This window comes from Aspergillus karnatakaensis, assembly GCF_047715665.1.
Source record: "Aspergillus karnatakaensis strain CBS 102800 unplaced genomic scaffold BJY04scaffold_12, whole genome shotgun sequence".
NCBI lineage: Eukaryota > Fungi > Ascomycota > Eurotiomycetes > Eurotiales > Aspergillaceae > Aspergillus > Aspergillus karnatakaensis.
In genome coordinates, this window is record NW_027395724.1 from 85743 (window position 1) to 98340 (window position 12598).

At 54.0% G+C, this 12598-nt stretch overlaps 5 protein-coding genes across 5 annotated transcripts; 3 read left to right on the forward strand and 2 right to left on the reverse strand.

Moving 5' to 3' along the window:
- Window positions 1-312: 312 nt before the first annotated feature.
- On the forward strand, window positions 313-2377 carry BJY04DRAFT_215768 (WASP family protein; the record flags this gene model as incomplete). Its single annotated transcript, XM_073715554.1, has 3 exons — window positions 313-522; window positions 585-2295; window positions 2346-2377. The coding sequence occupies 3 exons, from the start codon at window positions 313-315 to the stop codon at window positions 2375-2377; spliced, it is 1953 nt and encodes a 650-aa protein (XP_073573689.1).
- Window positions 2378-2704: 327 nt separating this feature from the next.
- On the forward strand, window positions 2705-5013 carry BJY04DRAFT_183429 (CorA family magnesium transporter). Its single transcript, XM_073710467.1, has 3 exons — window positions 2705-3425; window positions 3473-4101; window positions 4148-5013. The coding sequence occupies exons 1-3, from the start codon at window positions 2868-2870 to the stop codon at window positions 4713-4715; spliced, it is 1755 nt and encodes a 584-aa protein (XP_073573690.1). The 5' UTR covers window positions 2705-2867; the 3' UTR covers window positions 4716-5013.
- Window positions 5014-5458: 445 nt separating this feature from the next.
- BJY04DRAFT_226205 (major facilitator superfamily domain-containing protein) lies at window positions 5459-6979 on the forward strand (the record flags this gene model as incomplete). The annotated part of the gene is made up of 1 exon (XM_073718371.1): window positions 5459-6979. The coding sequence occupies exon 1, from the start codon at window positions 5528-5530 to the stop codon at window positions 6977-6979; it is 1452 nt and encodes a 483-aa protein (XP_073573691.1). The 5' UTR covers window positions 5459-5527.
- On the reverse strand, window positions 6895-8209 carry BJY04DRAFT_183431 (Fructosamine/Ketosamine-3-kinase). The gene is made up of 2 exons (XM_073710468.1): window positions 7339-8209; window positions 6895-7251 (listed from the first exon to the last, which is right to left on the reverse strand). Exons 1-2 carry the CDS (start codon window positions 7890-7892, stop codon window positions 7158-7160), a joined length of 648 nt encoding a protein of 215 aa, XP_073573692.1. The 5' UTR covers window positions 7893-8209; the 3' UTR covers window positions 6895-7157.
- A 1248-nt stretch (window positions 8210-9457) lies between these two features.
- BJY04DRAFT_18475 (FAD-dependent oxidoreductase) lies at window positions 9458-11343 on the reverse strand. Its single transcript, XM_073710668.1, has 2 exons — window positions 11149-11343; window positions 9458-11087 (listed from the first exon to the last, which is right to left on the reverse strand). Exon 2 carries the CDS (start codon window positions 11010-11012, stop codon window positions 9918-9920), a length of 1095 nt encoding a protein of 364 aa, XP_073573693.1. The 5' UTR covers window positions 11013-11087; window positions 11149-11343; the 3' UTR covers window positions 9458-9917.
- Between the last annotated feature and the right edge of the window lie 1255 nt (window positions 11344-12598).

Consider the following 12598-nt stretch of genomic DNA (forward strand, 5'->3'; position numbering starts at 1 on the left):
TTCAATTCCACCTTCTCGAGACACCTCATACCCCCTTTTCTTTCGGGTACTTCTTATCGCAAGCCTCTATCTCTCTATTTCCGTAATACCGTAGCCCGAACGGTCTTAGATCCTCTCCCGCTTTCGAGCTCCGATCCGTCGCTGCCGCTGACGGGGTTAACTACCTCCTGTGTATACCTGACCTCAGGAACAAGCGCCTGCTCTTCTTCTTTACGGCCTCTCTGCAATGCGCTCCTGCAGCCTACATTGAACAGCCAATTCGCACTTCCCCCATTCACGAACCACTCGCACCTCGACCCCGCTTGAGTCGACATGCCGTCTAACCTTAGTGACGCCGACAAGGAAACGGTCAAGAGAAATGTTCCGAAACCGGCCAACAAGATACACGCAGTAGCCGTGGCGCGGCTCTATGTTGCCTATCCAGATCCGCACAGATGGACGTACACCGGCTTACAGGGCGCTGTCGTGCTTGCGAACGACTTGGTTGGGCGCACCTTCTGGCTAAAGCTGGTAGATATATCGGTGAGTGATAAGCTTGTCTTTATGAGACTACGTTTCTAACAATGTGCTTTGTTGGACTATAGCCTGCCTCACGGGGTGTTATCTGGGACCAAGAGATCTACGAAAACTTCCAGTATAATCAAGACCGAACGTTCTTCCACACCTTCGAGCTAGATGACTGCCCCGCCGCGCTATCGTTCGCTGACGAGAAGGAGGCAAAGACTTTCATAAAGAAGATGATAGATCACGAGAAGAGTGGAAGTAAAGAAACCCGCCAGACTCCCTTCGCATCGAGTCGCGGACAAGGTCCTGCTCCAGTTACGAACGGAAAGTCTCGATTCTCACTTGGCAACATCCTAGGACGTGGCCATGCGCCAATTCACACAACACCCGCAGAACTTCCCCCTGCACCTTCCCCTGCGCCTGCAATTCAAATTGCTCCCCCGCCCCCAGCTCCCGCAGTGACACCGCCACGCAAGGAATTGCCGTTTGACCCAAGCGACCCGGCATGGAAGCCTCTCCTGGCGGAGCTCGAGCAGATGGGGTTCACCGAAGACCAGATTGCAGAAAACGCGGACTTCATCAAGTCCTACATCGCGCAGAAGCAAGCCCCTGAACTGCAATCCCCAACACCGCCAGCTGATGATAGAAGAGGAAAGGCGCCACCTCCACCCCCTCCTGCCCCCAAAGTTGCTGCTCTCAGCCCTCAAAACACTGGCAACAGCGCAGGCAGCCGGCGCAGTGCTCCTCCTCCACCGCCGCCATCACGGGGTAAGACCCCGGCCAAACCAGATGAAGATGAGGCGCCCACACCTCCTCGAGAGCCTTCGCCGCCACGGCAACGATTCCGTGCCCCTCCTCCTATTGCGGATGCCGGGAAATTTGCCCATACGGTCAGCCCTGCCCCTCCAGCCCGCTCCCGCGCGGCGTCGGCCGCCAACCCTGGACCGCCTCCGCCGCCTCGGCCTCCGAAAGCTCCAGTGGATGACAACCCCCCTCGGTTTGGAGTTCCGCCGCCATTCCAAGGTGAAAGAAAAGTGTCCGCTCCGCCACCAGCACCTCCGAGCCGCAGTCCATTACCACCACCTCCACCACCGCGGACGGCGAGCCCCGCATCACCGCCTCAGCTTCCACCGAAGGTTCCAGCCTTTGGTTCGGCGCCGGGGCCTCCACCACCTCCTCCAAGAAACCCAGTATCTCAACCTCCGCCGCCGCCTCCGCCTGTACCTGGCGGATCGCGACCTATCCCGCCGCCTCCTTCTGCAAGCATTGCTCCGCCGCCTCCACCACCTCCAGGACGCCCAATCTCAGCTATTCCTCCCCCACCACCACCTCCGCCAGCAAGTTCTGGGCCTCCAGCACCTCCACCTCCACCACCCCCTGCACCTGGTGGCTTTGCCCCGCCCCCGCCCCCGCCCCCACCTCCCCCAGGAGCCGGTGCACCCCCTCCACCACCCCCTCCCCCAGGTGCTGGTGCGCCACCTCCCCCGCCGCCGCCCCCTGGCGCTGGTGCGCCTCCGCCTCCACCTCCCCCCGGTGGAGCAGCACCACCCTTGCCAAAGGTTGGTGGAGGTGGCCGGGACGACCTACTGGCATCTATTCGAGCTTCTGGCAGCGGTGGATTGCGGAAGGTTAAAGATTCTGAGAAGAAAGATCGAAGCGGGGCTATGGTCCCAGGGAGTGCCAGTGAGTCGGCGGCAGCAACTCCGGGTGCAGGTGCTGGCCCACAGGGTGGAATGGCCGGAGCACTACAACAAGCTCTTGCGAAGAGGAAACAGAAAGTTAGCGGTAGTGGTAAGTAATCTCTTGCAACTCGACTGACATGGCCACTAACATGGGAGCAGATGATGAAAAGGACGACGATGACGACTGGTGAGCGTAGGCCGATTTTGAGCGCCGTGTATGTTTCCCATGCTTTGCGAGTCTTCAGCTTTGTGATACCTACATTCTCTTGTCTTGCCTTTGCTCTTTCTCTGTGTATCTTTGGGCGCAAGCTTGGGAAAAGGTGGTTGTCAAAACTGCAGCGTCGCATTCATCATCTTCAATTTGTACGGCCTATCTGCATTGGGTTGAGTCCACAAATGTGCTGTACCACGCAATACTGTATAGAGAGAGAGCCAAAATATCAAGCGTGTCAACATCATCCTCGGTGTACTATTCGTAGGGGGCTGAAGCGCGGTGTACAGTACCTAAACTAATGGATACCTATAGATGGCCGGGATATTGTTGATCCGGGCGATCTTTGTATGCGGAAAATCCGAAGAGCGGAAAGTCCAGAACACCCGCGGAGCACGACGAGCTGATGAGTCTGCAAGAAAAAACCACGGCAGCCGCTCTGCCAGGATCCGCCGAATAATCAGCCAGAGATGCTCTCTCCGTCGCCTTTGAAGCCTTCGGTCCCTTCAGCTTCGCTCCTCCGGTTCCTGCGCGCTCAATCTGAGTCGGCTCTCACGAAGCAACCATCGGCATGCCGTCACGCTTCTACCAAATTCCCGACTCGCTCCCCTAATCTGCTCCCATCGTACAAGACCTCCAATCCGGCCCTTTGTGAAAGACAACCGCGTCAGACACGTTTGTTCTCAAATGTTGCCCTTCCGTCGCAAGCCCGCGTTGCTCCACGATGCCATCTAACCTCGCCGGCCGCATTCGAACCACTTTCAAAATCACACCAATCAAGGAACTTTTCATCAACCAAAGCGCGCTCCGTGCTTCGCAAGCTTTTTGGACGTAATAAGGCAGCTGCAGAGAACCGTCACCGCGGCCCCTCGTTGCTCGACGATGGTGGCGACGGAGGTCTGGGCCTTGCGCGAGCGCTGGCAGCCAAAGCCTCGAATGAGCTGCGGCTTCGGTGTACGGAGTTTGATATCAATGGGAACGTGACTCTGATGAATGGCGAGTTCAGGAAGAGCGAGTTGATTGCCAAGGTTAGTATTTCGATAGCGCTGAGACAACAAAGATTGATTCCTTCTAGTATGGCTTGCTTCCTCGAGATCTTCGAAAGATCGATTCCTCGACTCTACCGCACATCTTCGTCCGGCCGAGCACGATCCTGATCAACCTGCTACATCTTCGGGTTCTGATAAAAGCGGACCGCGTCTTGGTTTTCGACGCATACGGATCGACGGATTCGTACATGCAGTCGCTATTTGTATATGATCTAGAGGGAAAGCTACGGCAGAAGCAGGTTCCTGGTGCGGGAGCGCTGCCATATGAGTTTCGGGCCCTTGAAGCAGTTATGATCAGCGTAACCTCTGGGCTGGAGGAGGAATTCAACGGTGTTCGAGAGCCGGTTGTGCGTGTCTTGCGGGCGTTGGAAGAGGATATTGACCGGGACAAGCTTCGACATTTGCTCATCTACTCCAAGAAGCTCGGTACGTTTGAACAAAAGGCGCGTCTAGTGCGAGACGCCATCGACGATCTATTAGAGGCCGACGACGACCTTGCATCCATGTACTTGAGCGAGAGAGCCAAGGGTGTTGAGCGCGAGGAAGACGATCACCAGGAAGTCGAGATGCTCCTCGAATCATATCACAAGGTTTGCGACGAAATCGCACAAGCCAGCGAGAACTTGGTTACCAGCATCCGCAACACGGAAGAAGTGTACGTTCTAGACCCTCCTAACGCATAGCACCACTAACTCCCGCAGCGTGAAAGCCATCCTCGACGCCAACCGGAACTCGCTCATGCTTCTCGACCTCAAATTCAGCATCGGCACCCTCGGCCTCGCAACCGGAACCCTCTTCTCCGCCCTCTACGGCATGAACTTGAAGAACTTCATCGAAGAATCCGACCTCGGCTTCGGCGCCGTTTCCGTCACCTGCTTCGCCATCTCCGCCGTTGTCTGCGTATACGGCCTCGCCAAGCTACGTAAGCTGCAACGCGTCCGCATGTGGGGGGAGTCCGGCGTCGGCGGATCTCCCATCACCTCTCTCCACTCTCGTCATAGCGCACTGCCTAATCACCGCGCGAATTGGCGCGCTGATTCGATTGAGCCTGTCTGGGGGGGTCTCCCCGGTGAAGGACGGGCTGAACGCATGAAGAGGCTGAGAGATAGTGCAGCGGCAGCGGCAGCGACGCGGAATGCTGCCGAGGGTGGCAGGTCTGCGGCGTCGAAGCGTGCCTCAGCTTCATCGTCGGCGTCAGCGTCGAAGTCGGCTTCTGCTTCGAGTGGCGCTCCTAAACCCGCTCCTAAGCCTGAGACGGAGTCGCTATGAGCGGTTACACTCAGAATGCATGACCGCTGTGCTTCATTCCACGGAGTCTGTTTACAGCACATACACCCATGACTGAACATTGACATATTCTCGCATCTAACTCGGACGGTGTTTGGCGTGGTTTCCTTCTCTTCATATCTTATGAACTAATATCTAGACCTGTTTCCTGTATCTATATTTTCTTCAGTGCTTTCAGGTTTCGGGCTCTCGTTGATGCTCATGTTCATGTTCATAGACCAGTTCACCTCACTCGTATATAGACAGACGGGAGTCTCCAATCAATGTACATCTACCTGTGTACCAACCACTCCACAACCAAAAAAAAATACAACCACGCAACAAGATGCAAACAGACTCTTCACTGCTTGCACAAACCCAAAGCCTAAAAGCCAGGAGCCAGAAAAAACATACTCCTCAAGATTGACTTGTGCATGGATTACTAGATGTCAGCCTGGAACTCCCTCCTGTTTTACCCCCAATTTCTATCTGTGAGAATGACAGTTCATCTAGCAATGGGCCCCTTCAAATGTCTCCTTCCAGAGCATACTCAATATATCATCACCTACGTGGTTGACCTTGTCAGCGTGGGAATCACTCAAAACGTGTGCTGTTTTCCGGCTGGATTTATTCTCTTTGTCTGGAAATCCATTGACAATCCATCTCAGAGGTTTCCACAGCACACAACGGTTTCTGTTCTTGCAAAGTGCTATGTCGACTTTGATATAGTCTTAACGATGTCTAACCCACAAATTGATCCGAGAAAATTGGCCCAAAACAAAAAGAAAGACAGCATCGCGGATGTCCTCGAAGGAATGGAACTCCTATACTCTGCCTTCAGCCACCGGACAAGAAAAGCCATCACCTACCAAGCATCCTTCTCTGCCATGTTCTCCGGCATCTCCTCCTTCATCTACTATCCAGCCATTCAACCACTATCAGGCTCCTTGCATGTCTCCATTGCAGCGATCAATTTGACTGTTTCTGACCTGATAGTTGCCGGCATCGTCCCCAGCATAATTGGTACAATGGCCGATGAAGCAGGGAGACGGCCAGTCAGCATCCTCACATTTACCATCTACTTCGCAGCGAATCTGGGCCTCGCCCTACAAAGCAGCTACGTCGCTCTTGTGATACTACGCTGCCTGCAAAGTGCCGGCTCCGCAGGCACCATAGCCATTGCATACGGGGTCATCGCAGACGTCACCACGCCCCAAGAGCGCGGCGGCTATGTTGGAATTCTGATGACTTTCACCAATTCAGCCCCTTCCCTGGCGCCTATCATTGGGGGCGCCCTTGTACAGGAGCTCTCCTGGCGTTGGATCTTCTGGCTTCTGACCATCGTGTCCGGAGCAAACCTGTTCTCACTCGTACTGTTCTTCCCTGAGACATCGAGGAGGATCGTGGGAAACGGCAGTGTTCACCCTGGCTTCCGAATCAACCAATCCCTCTACTGTATGTACACCAGGTGCAGAAAGCTCAATCAACCCTCCGCATCAGCAGAGACATCCGGATTTAGTCTGAACAGACTGATCCCAAACCCAATTGCCTGCTTGACTGCTTTGCTGGACAAGGCTACCCTGATTACAATCATAGTTGGCAGCATCCAGTACGCCATCTACAGCGCGCTAGGGACGTCACTTTCCGCCCAACTGGCGGACCGATATTCTCTCGACGGCTTGATTGCAGGGCTGGCTTTTCTCCCATCTGGCATTGGCGGGCTGTTGGCCGCTTTTCTCACCGGAAAGCTCGTGGACCATGATTTCCAAGTCGTGCGTCGTTCCCTTCCCACCAGCTTAAATGTAGAAACGGGCGGACCTTCATCGGCTAACGTCGAATCACTCGACTTCCCTATTGAAAAAGCTCGGCTACGATCAGTACTACCCTTCTTCGTTACTGCATCCATAGCAACGCTCGCTTATGGTTGGACCGTACACTTCGGGGTACATCTGGCTGTCCCACTCGTCATGCAGTTCCTCTCTGGCGGCTCTCAGGTTGCTATGTTTGTTATTTGTGGCACCCTGCTTACTGATATAAACATAAACAACAGTGCTACAGCACAGGCGAGCTACAGCATTGTGCGATGTGCGCTCGCAGCCGCAGCCGTTGCTCTGTTAGACCCAATCATACAAGGAATTGGCCTGGGATGGTGCTTGACGTTATATACTCTATTGAGCATGGTCTGCCTACCGCTCTCATGGATCCTAGCGGCCAAAGGATGGGAGTGGAGGCGAGCAAAGGCCCGGGCGCAACGGGATTCCATGTAAACGAACCAGCGTCATGACCTGAGGGCTCAGAACACATGCTCAAAAGAACAGTGGTGAAATCTCAGGGCGTTTTTCGACCTGACTCTTCCTTGCCACATTTTCCTGAGCTTCGAACCCTTCATACCCGTCAGGAACTTGTCGATCAGCCGTTGCATCTCAGCCATCGCCCTAGATCCAGTCAGATATAATCCCCACTCGCAGAATAGCCCTCATACATCTCCCGAAACCTCAAATCCTTAGCACGTAGAGCAGACACGAGAAGATCATACCGACTAGAAAAGTAAGCAAGCATTAGCTTTGCCAACAGCCTCATAATCATAAACCCAAGGACATCTCAAGCAAGTTACCAACCCACATACATAGCATACAACGCATTCCGATCCTCCCAATCCCCCCTCGGCTCCGAAACCCCCATAACCGCAACATACTCCGCCAAATACTCCCTCCCAAGATTATACCGCTCCGCCCTCCAACTCCCCAAATCCGCCTCATTGTGCCCCCAGAACGCACACGAATCAAGCACCACAACCGCGCGCGTCTCCGCATCAACCTTCACATTCCCCAGCCACAAGTCCGAATGCACCAGACACGGCGTAACCACCCGTCCCCGTGTCTCCAGCGGCCTCGACAGCCGCGGAATCACCATGCCGAATAATTCAATCTTTAATCTTGACAACCTCTCCTCTTTCCCATGGACGCTCTCCTCAACGTCAAACATTCGTTTCATCGCTTGCGCGAAAAACCCCTCCCAGGTAGCCTGCCAGGAATTATCGTTTGGGATGTGAGCTAGATGCGTCGGGACGTGGAAGCCATATGGCTTCAGGGTATTGGGCGAGTGGCCTGCGCTGGCGCGGTGGATGGTCGCTATGACGGTCACGAACTCCTTGGCCGTGGGAATCTCGTTGTTGAGCATGTTGTGGAAGGCACAGAGGTAGAAATATCTGTTTGGGTTGGAGGCGTAGCGGCCCCATGCGAGTGGCTTGGGGACGTGGCAGGGGCTGTAGCTGTATAAGGCGGATTCGGATTCGAAGGTGCCTTCTATGAGGCGGCGGGCTGGGTCCCCGGGGGCGGATTTGAGGAAGTAGGAGGAGGTTGGGGTTGCGGTTGCGGTTGGGGTGGTGGTTTGGATTTGCAGTGTTTGTGCCCAGGAGCTGGTTCCTGAGGGGGTGATGGAGAGGATTTGTGTGTTTGGGGGGAGGGCTAGTGGGAGGAAGATAGGTTGGTGATCGTGTTAGCTACTGGAAGTATCGCGAAGAGTCTATAGATTGCTCATCTGCGACAATGTTGGCGTCTAGCTCTGAGAGCTCAGGGTCAGACTCCGAGGCTGGCATCTCAGGCACCTGATTTTGGCTGCGTTCTCGGTTTGAATGGGGATAATGAGCAGGAGGGAGGTGGCTAATCCGATGAGGGGATGTTGAACAGGCCGCTAGCTATGCGTCAGTTCTTTGTTCTCTTCCCCGGCCATGCATATCTACCTAACTGACCCTTGTGGTCAGTTAACACCCTCTGGACTCTGGTGAGTCTTCCATCTTTATTGCTTCTGATTATTAGAATCATCAAACCCCCTATTGACAGTGCCTATACCTTTTCCAGCATCATCATCAACCCAACCAGTTTCGATAGAGGTCATTCCAACGCCTGAGAGACAAGAAGGAGTTCAAAATGGAGTTCTCTCGCCATTGCACCTGGAATAGCTCTCTAAAACATCACCCTTTGGCGGTTGCTTGCCTGTAGGTGATCATGGATGGAATCCGATACAGACAACTCACCTACAAGCAAACACCCAGATCACCGCGGTTGCCGTATCCACAGCTGGGTTCATCTAGCACCTAGAGGTAACGACAGTAAGGCTCCACGACCCAACGACCATCTAGACAGAATCCACTTGCGAGACTTTCCGTTGGCGTCTGACGTGGCGGTGTTGATACCAGCATCTAGGAGGGAAAGGTAGAAGTGAAACACCGGGAGGTCGCCGTTTGACCCGGCTCAGTAGATCGGGATTGGAGAGTCACCGTCGATATCACCGTGGGAGTCCTATCCGCGAGGAAGGAATGTGAGCGGGCCGTCAAGGCTCAAAGGCTCGGGTGGGGAAGTCTGTGGCGGGGGTGGAAAGGTGCACAGGTGAGAAGGGGCTAGGATATTTGGACATCGCCTTCGTACTGGATCGATACCTACTCTGTCTTAGGACAGGCGATGCTGGTGATGATGCTGCACGTCTCGGCAGTTCACTTGTCTGCTTGGGATGATGTGAAGACTCAACGTGAGAGAAAAGCCTAGCAGGACAATATGGTTAGCGCTGCTCCCTAGCACAATTAGGGAGCATGAGTTTCGGGATGTCGTCAAGTCAGGAGCGAGCATTGGCATGGTGGCCAGACCAAGCGAAGCGTATTTCCAGGGTAAAGTGGACATTCTATGTTGAATATGCGGTCTGCGCCTGGTTTAGAAATGAGTCTGGATTTCGACTCAGTAAGTCATATTATCTAGATTAATTATCACCTTTACATAAGCCTTCTATCTAATCTATGTACTATATTTATATGATCTATCGAATGAAGTCCCCCACACAAAGTGACATTACTCACATTACCCAGCACGCAGTGCGAAGTAAGACCACGCGTGTCCTTCAGCAAGAACCCCGAACCCCTAACACCCCCTGACGATAGCCCTCAAGCCGGCCCATAAGCACTCAAAAAGAACTCCGTCATCGCCTTCGCGCCATCCTCTCCGAACATCATCTGTCCGTTACTATACGTCTCCTCCGCCTTCTCCTTCGCACGAGCCACGAGGTCGACCTCGAACTGTTTGAGTAATGGATCTAAAACCTCGATGAATGACTCCGGATTGTTTCGGGTCGCCTCGTAGGCCGTAGCGATGGCTTTCGATAGAAGTAGCGAGTCCCACATGGCGAGGTTCACGCCCTCGCCGGCCCACGGACACATCAGGTGCGCTGCGTCGCCGATGAGTGTGGCGTTTGGGTGGTGTGTCCATGAGGTTCCGATTGGGCGGGTGTAGAGGGGTTTGATGGGTATGCTGGATGGGTCGGAGTTGGTGTTGGTAGTGGAAGCCTCTCGTCGCATGCTACAGAGACGAGTTCTTTGAGAGGCGCTCCGAAGGTACCGAGGAGGGTGCTGTCGGTAAGGAGTTGGTTCTTGCTGATGGTGTTTGAGCGGTTGACTGAGTTAGGTGATGAAAGGAAACCTGGGTTTTCCTCCGGGACGGAGAGGAACGTGTAGATGCGCGCTGAGTCTTGAGGCCCCCGCTGCGACATCACACCGTGTCGGAGACCAAGGGCGGAGAAACTTCCTTGGCCGACAAAGTCCGCGAGATGCGGGTACCTGGTGGAGATATTCGTGACTGTTGCTGTGATACTCTGCGTGCCGGCGTAATGGGGTTTCTCGTCTGTGAGTAGGCTGCGGACGCGAGACCAGGCGCCGTCGGCGCCGATGACAAGGGCGGCGGTTTGTTTCCCGTGGGGGCCGAAATCCAGCTCTACTGAAGATTTGGAGATAGACGTTGAGTGCAGTTTTCGACCATACATGATGGAATCCGGGGGTAAATGTGAAGTGAGGAGCTTCGTGAGTGCATGTCGAGAGATCTCGGGCCGCTCGCTCAACTCGCCTTCATCTTGATAGAGGATATTGCCGTCCTTGTCTGAGACTTTTTGGGCTTCGGAGCATTCGCCTGTGTGCTGGAGGAACTTGTCGTATAGGCCGCATTCCTTGAGTGCGGCGAGACCGGACTCTTCGTGAAGATCGAGGCTCCCCGAGGGTTTCGCCAGATCTTCGTCTGTAGGCTCCTGGCGAAGTTCGAATATCCTGAATGGGATATTGCGCTTGTGTAGTAGGACTCCGAGTGTCAATCCAGCTGGACCGCCGCCGACAATGGCGATCCGGGGTGCTGACGGTGTCTCGGAAGAGGTGCTGGACCACCTGCGTAGAGTGTCTCGTGCCATGATGACTCTGCCTCTGTTCAGGGTAAGGGGAGTGATTGACCGGGCAATTGCAGCCATATCCCTGTACCCTTGACGATACATCCTGGGCTGAATACACTCTTTATAGGCGTTAGACAGTCGGGGTGTAGTAAGTGTAGAAGATTGGGTCGGGGAAATCTAACGCCCGAGGTCGGTTAATCGGAGGATCGACCAGAAGGAGGATCCCCGGAAAGCTTGCCTGTGTTGCGGCCTGAAGGTGGCTTGCGCCACGGCACCACTCTCATTCGAGAACCTCAGAAATGTTGCAGCCTGTTGGTTGTTGGCTCCATCTCGGCAGCAGTCACAGCACACTGAGCACAGACACTGGCGGGTCTCGATTCTGCCATTGAGTCTGAGTCCAGGACCCTGCCAGGCTGCGGCTGAACGCATGAGAAACGACGGGGCGTTATGGGGCGTTTAGTGCGGCAGCCTCAGAGCCCAAGAGTCGTTTAGTCTCAACACGACGAGGATGCATGATTATAGCAGAAGAGTTTTCGACAAGCTAGTTGCCAAGACGTAGTATATATATTTGGGCTATAACTTCGTGCACCAAGAAGCTGGAAATGCCGACCGCAGGAGATTATGATCGATAAGACTGCTGGACTATTCCGCAGGCGACCTGTCTCACTTTCTTGACATCGCAGATTGAGAAGTGCGGTATTAACATGATGATAAACAAACAAAAGAAGGATGAGACGGAGATGAAACAACCTTCAAACAGGATGGACCGTATGATGCTTCGCCCACGTGTCTCGCAGAGATTGCAATGTGTTTACTGTCCACCTGCAAGGCTGCAACTCTCTGATATCCAGGGTCCTGAGCAAGCCGCAGTCTTCCGCTGATCTTGTCATACTCGCTCCTGTCAAGCCAAGACCTCTTGGAGAACAACGATTCAGGGCCTCAGGCCAAGCTTCTGAACGGGGACGCTCAGGCTACTCAGCCACGAGGGAAACGGTCAGTGATTGGCAGGGACATAATTCCCATGGGTTAGTCTCAACGTGGCAGGAGACGGGGAGTTACGGGGGGGTCAAAGTGGAAGATTTCCAAGGAAGCAGTCAGATTTAATCTCCCGAAACTGGGAAGTGGCACGGCCTGGCTGCCAAGAACGCCCACTATACAATCCATCGAGTTGGCCCATGCCACAATGCATTGTGCAGTGCGACTGTGATGAGGGGGGAATACGAGTTGTTAATCTAAAGGTACGAAGAATTGAGAACAGTCAAGCCACAGGTGCACCACTGGCAATCGATATCAAAAGCAAAAAAGTTAAACTCAAGGGAGAGGCTGAAGCTGCTCAACGGCGAGCGACAATCTTGTTGATGAAGCTGTGGGGAAAGGAAATTAAGTGCGACGATGGGCGGGATTGGATGGGCGAGTTAAGTCGCCGATCAAGCCAATGAATCCTGCTGTGAGATCATCTTGACGTCAAGGGCTTGCTTAGGTAGCTCTGCTGGAAACTGCTCAATACTTGGGAAATTAGAATAGTAGAATAGTAGAGTCGCAGCAGCGCACTCTGTCGGGAGATAGTCTACTGCTCTCAGGACTCAAGACCCTGTGATAACAAGAGGCGATTTGCTCGACGTAAGATGTCTTACCACGGCAAGAGCACTGACCTGATGTTCCAGAAGCCCGGCTGAAAATAACAGCAG